The following is a 5,820-nucleotide window of genomic DNA, read 5'->3' as shown; positions in this document are numbered from 1 at the left end:
AGGGGAAGGGAGAAGGAGGGAGGGAGGGGGAGGGGAGGAGGAGGGGGAGGGGAAGGGGAGAGGGAGGGAAGGGAGAGAGGGAGAGAGGGAGGGAAGGGAGAACAGTGAAAGAGGGTTTCTGTTCTTGGGTGCAACAGGAAGCAAAGATCATCACACATTTTCCTATGAGCCCAGGGGTCATGGACCAGGACCCTATGTGAGACAGGTACCCACAGTTTCCCGAGTGTCGGGCAGCCATTGCTGTCTGGAATTGGGGAGTAGAGTCTTAAGCCTGACACAGTCTATCCCCTCCCAAGATCCCAGGGCTGGGCCTGCTGCTCCTGAGCCTTCATCTTCCTACTGCACTTTTGGTTTCAGGTTCTTCTCAGCTCTAGTGTCTGAGCCTGAGGAACCTGCTGTCTGCTTCTACCCTTCCACTTGCAGGTCACTCCTGCTCCTCCTTATGGTCACCGGGGAATCTCTTTCTCGGTCTCGGGATTAGGATGTAATGTCCTCCTCTTCTTCCTTTCTCCCACCTGCCAAAGCCTCCCACCCGCCTATCATGTGCCTCCACGCTGCTGTGGGCCTTCTGGTAACTTCATGGCGGGGTTTGTAAAGAAAGGTTCCTATGCCTCCGAAAAAACATCACAGGTTGCCTGTCTTCTGATTGCTGGCACCAAACAGAACAAGGGCCTAGTTTGTGATAAATAATAAATAGTTGTTAAATGAAAGAACAGGTTTGGATCCGATGAGAGAAGAGGCATGTTCTAAGTGGAATAGGCTTTTAATTTTTTAATGAGGCTTCAAGAGTGTGCTGTTCCTCAGAAGAATGTATACATACCATGGGTGTTCTGGGTGGCAAGTGACGGAGTGAGTGAGCGCTTGCTAATTTTAGAGGAAAAAGAATTTGTTGGAAACAGCGTACAGACTACAGCTTCCACACCGAGCTTGTGAGCCATGAGTGCAAACTGGAGGTAAGCATCTCGCAAGGGGACACAATCAGGGGCATCGTGGTGGACAACCTGGGGACGGTCAGCTGCAAGACTACCCTGGCTTTCGCTCATCCTCCATCTTGAATTCCCTCTTGTGGGAAGCCAGGTCCAGATGGAGGGATCTGAATGGCTGCTCTGAGTTCCACAGGCATTTCTGGGAGGAAGAGGTGAAAGTTCTTCCTGTTGGTTTTCTGCCATGGCTGGTTTCTTCCTTCCCACCAATGGCTCAGAAGGGCAGTGTCACTTTCCACTGAGAAAGCTGATTCTCAGGATGCTAAGAGGATGATGACCTTAAAACGAGTAAAGAGAGATGACAGTGGAGACAGCCAGGAGCTGGGAAGAAGGGCATGCAGGGAAGGCGTCCTGGCCGCTTTTAACAGCTTGGGTGAGGGCACGCAGGGAGAAGAGTGGGGACAGCTGAGGTGGGGAGGGGAAGGGAAAGCAGTAAGACAAGAAAGGTGACCAGTGACAATGGATTCTAGTCCCCAGGTCTGACCCACCCAGCTGTTCTTCGGGCTGCCAGTTTGTAAGGAGAATTCAGAATGTGTTTTAAATTGAGGCCAGGCAGGAAAGCCCGGCACTTCCTCTTGGCTTTCATTCCTAAGCATCTATTCCTTTCCAAGTTGAAGGCCATGCTGGGGCATAACAGATGTCTATAAATTACAAAAGGGGCCGAACTAGGGTTTGGATCTGCTTTGTTCTTATTTGAGATGAGAATTGTTGCTGGCTTATGAAAGAAGAGACATTTCAACGTCCATTTATTTGAGTGTATTTGAGAGTAATTCTTCAAGATGCGATATGGTTATCAGCCAGCGAGTGAGGAAATCGGTGGGTCCCTTGAGTGAACCAGAAATGACTTTGAGTCTTTTGACGCAGGGACTGGATTTTAGAAGGGTCCCTTTCGTTATGGCAACCTAACCTCCTCCTACCAGGCCCCTACCCTAGTGGAGGGTGGGCACTGCTGCCGGCTATCTTCTCAGGGCTTCTCATCCTTTCGACAAGGCGGTCTTTTGTGTCCTAGAGGAGAGGGAACTTGAAGCACAGGGACAAGGTGTGGCTGATGGGGCCCGATAAACGCCGGACAAAAAGCCCACTGTAGAACTGAAAGGCTCTCCAATGTAGCTCTTTAATTTCCTCCCTTGGAAACGTTCCTCGTCTTTTCATCCCGGCCTTTATCTTAACTTCTGATCGGAGCAAAGCAGCAGCCTTTCAAATTGAACAAATAGGCTCCTCTGCTGGTGACAAGTGTACCTCATTTTCTCGCAAGCCTTCAGCAAGGTCACACCTTTTTAATTTATTTTCTGTAAGAAAAATCTAGTGGCAGGATGGGAACAAGGGCCCGATCTCACCAGAGGTCATTCCTCCAGCTAGTCATAAAACGGAGCAGAATTAAAGGCTGCATGATGTCCGCCCTCGCCTGCTGCACGACACCTGGCAGACAAGCAGAAGACCCTGGCCAGCCTCAGGTGCTCCCCAGCATGGTTCTGAGTGCCCCTGTGCCACGCTTTTCCTCCTGACCCCTCTGCTTATTTCAGGCTCATACTCCGTCAGCTCAAACTCCCCAACACAGACGCCATGTTTCCCATGCCAGTCACCAACGGGAGTGTGGTCAACATTTCTCATATAAGCAGACTGATAGAGGACACACTTCGTCTATTAGAACTTCTTGTTCTTCCTTCCTTTCTTTTGCCCCTTCCTAATATTTTCCTCTGCAGGATTTTTTTTTGGGGGAGGGGGTCTTTTAAAAGATGGGGTGAGTCGTTTTACACTAAAATAAAGAAAAGGGTTTTGTTCTGGGTTTCAGCTATTGGAAATGTGTTGAAGGGTCCCTGCCAGCTCACAACCCATTCCCTAAGCTCTCATGGTAACTTTCTCATTCTGCCAACAAAATAATTGCCATGTGCATCTGCAAATGTAAAATGCACGCATTTCTGGATGAATGCATGCGCACCTTTTCTTACAGACAGGAGAGAAAGGATGATGGGTGCAAACCTTCAACTAGGTCATTTTACAAGGATAATACATTTATGCCCAAGTTTTTTAAAAAACAAAGAAAAAAATACAAAAACACCTTTCTTTGGGTAGAAGATGAAGAATGTGCTAGCTAGATCGGATAGTAAATGAAATTCCCTGTCCACTTACCTTCCAGACAAGATCACTGAGGACACACATAGCGTTACTTCCCAAGTGTCTCCCTGTGTTGTCTGATCCCCTGCCCTTCCTGCATTGTGTCCCGAGTGTTTCTCTGCTGTGTGAACACTCACAGGGCGTTGCTGTTCTGTCATGAGTGGACAGATACTTAGCACATGTGGGCATTTGAAACTTGCTTATTTTCAGCTTGTTTCTGGTGTGTGCGTGCGTGCGTGCGTGCGTGTGTGTGTGTGTGTGTGTGTGTGTGTGTGTGTGTGTGTGTGTGTTGTACATATCCATTTGCGGACATCTCAGATCATTGTCTTAGCTGGGAGAAGATAATCTCAAGTGGGTTTTTGTGGTTCAAAATAGAGAACAAATTCAACACAATTGATTCATTCTGCCAAACTGAACTCCAGCAAGACAAGAGCCACTTAGATTGCTAACAGCAGTAGTCAAAGTATATATTAAAACTTTTGACTTTTAGAACTTGAAATGAGAGTAATGAGGAATAAGATAATTAAAATTCATAGTATACATGTTTTAAAGTATTAAAGAATTTAAAAGTACAAAACAGATTTGCTAAAAATGGTATTTCAATTGTGGTTTTTAAAGATTTGTTTGTGCGTGTGTCTGTGTAGCTGTGCGTGTGAGCACAGGTACCTGCAGTGGCTAGATGTGCTGGGTCTCTCTGAAGCTGGAGTTGGAGGCAGCTGTGACTTCCCCAGGATGCAATCTGAATTCCAGTTCTCTGCAAAAGCAGTTTATGCCTTCAATCCTTGAGCCATCTCTTCCCAAAAGTGTGTTTTCTATTAGTGATGACGAAATTCACCCTTAGTGTGTTGATTATCAATAGTTGTTTATTGTTGCTTAGAGACAAGCTATGAGGGTAAAACTGGCCTTAATCTCTCAATGCTGCACTCCTGCCTGCAAGATGAGGGATTTCAGGCATGTACTGCCATACCATTTCTTCTCTTGTGCACAGTTGCTTTTTTGTTTTTTGACTGTTTATGATAGTCTCAGTTTTGCATACTGATCTGTAAGTCATTCTTCATAGTTGGAAGGTAGTAATGCTTTTTGGGTTACTATTCTGCATCCTGCCTTCTTTGACGTGGACCTATGGGTTCCGTTGCTTTTGAAGACTTCGCTGTCCATCTGGGTGTTTAACATTCCTGCCTGACCCTCCAGCCACCCTTATAGCCTCATTTGCACATGATCTTGGAAACATGGCTATTTAATATTCTGATTGGTTTTTTTTATCCTCCCATTTTTATGTGCAATTCTTGACTTTGAATTTATAAAATTGTATAAGATAGGTATCAATATTTCTTTCCGAATAGCTCAATGATTTCCCTAAAACTGACTTCGTGAAGGTGTATTTCTTTTAGCAAAGATGTGACATCTGGGTCCTATTCCACTGCCTGTTTGTTCTAGTACCAATCTGTAGTGACTTATGAATAAGTGTGGTTTATGTTTTCCTATTAGTCCACCATTGATATTCTTTTTAAAAAAATCTTCAATGGTCTTGATCATCTCCTTAATAGATTTTTTTTCATTAATGAAAGTTAATGTTTAGAAAAAAAAGGAGTATTTTAACCAGTGAACGTTTTTTCAACCAATACATTTTTTAGATTGTACAAAAATTTTTTAAAAAGATGGTTTTGGTTGCCAGGCGAAGTGGCACACGCCTTTAATCCCAGCACTCGGGAGGCAGAGGCAGGTGGATTTCTGAGTTCGAGGCCAGCCTGGTCTACCAAGTGAGTTCCAGGACAGCCNGCAGAGGCAGGTGGATTTCTGAGTTCGAGGCCAGCCTGGTCTACCAAGTGAGTTCCAGGACAGCCAGGGCTATACAGAGAAACCTTGTCTCAAAAAAGGCAAAAAAAAAAAAAAAAAAAAAAAAAAAAGATGGTTTCGTTGGAACTGATCAGACTGAATTGGGAATCACTGTCTTTGCTCTATTAGTTTTCCTGTCAACACAGTATGACACCTTGTTCAGTTTGAAAGTTGTGTTCCTCACTATCCATTTTTTTTACTTGTAAGGATTACAATTTACCTATTAAGTTTATCTCTGTGTTTCTAGTTTTTATTACTATAACATATTGGATGATTAGCTTGCTTTAGAGAAGATGCTTGTGTGACACTGACCCCACTGTAATTGTAGAGTTCATCTACATCATTAAAACCAAAAACAGAAAAAGGTGTCTTGACGTGAGGAAGATTGAACACAGGCTATATGTTTGCGTTCCTCATACGTGGAAGCTGATGCAGGAATTTCTGCAGTCTGAGGTTAGCCTGGGCTAGACCTGTTTTGATAGGTAGATAGGTAGGTAGGTAGAGACATCAATATAGATAGACACATACATATGTAGAGATACATAGATGCACTGATACACATAGATGATACAGAGATATAGGTAGATGATGCATAGATACATAGATGATGCATAGGTACATAAATACATAGATACATAGATACACAGATGAAAGGTAGATGATAGAATGGAAAGGCAGACAAACAAATAAAAACACTATGGCAAGCAGGAGGGTGGTGGCAGTCAGCATCACTCCCCACCGATGGACAGTCAGGGAAGCCAGCTATGCCAGAAACCCACAATCCACAGTAACGGGAATTCACTCTTCTGGCCACTTCACTGCTAGTGATTTTGATGGACTGAGAAGCAGAAATCAGACTGTAGCATGTGGATGAGGTCCTTCGAGG

At 44.6% G+C, this 5,820-nt stretch overlaps 1 protein-coding gene across 1 annotated transcript in view; it reads left to right on the top strand.

The window, feature by feature from the left end:
• The window catches only part of LOC115062706, a 157,080-nt gene extending 155,010 nt beyond the window's left edge, over positions 1–2,070 (top strand). Inside the window, exons 7-8 of the mRNA XM_029532742.1 lie at positions 875–1,010; positions 1,993–2,070. Of these exons, the coding sequence (XP_029388602.1) occupies positions 875–1,010; positions 1,993–2,070 (214 nt within the window). The remainder of the gene's footprint in view (positions 1–874; positions 1,011–1,992) is intronic.
• The last annotated feature ends 3,750 nt before the right edge of the window (positions 2,071–5,820 follow it).

Source organism: Mus pahari, chromosome 20 (assembly GCF_900095145.1).
Source record: "Mus pahari chromosome 20, PAHARI_EIJ_v1.1, whole genome shotgun sequence".
NCBI lineage: Eukaryota > Metazoa > Chordata > Mammalia > Rodentia > Muridae > Mus > Mus pahari.
This window is presented reverse-complemented; position numbering and strand designations above follow the sequence as displayed.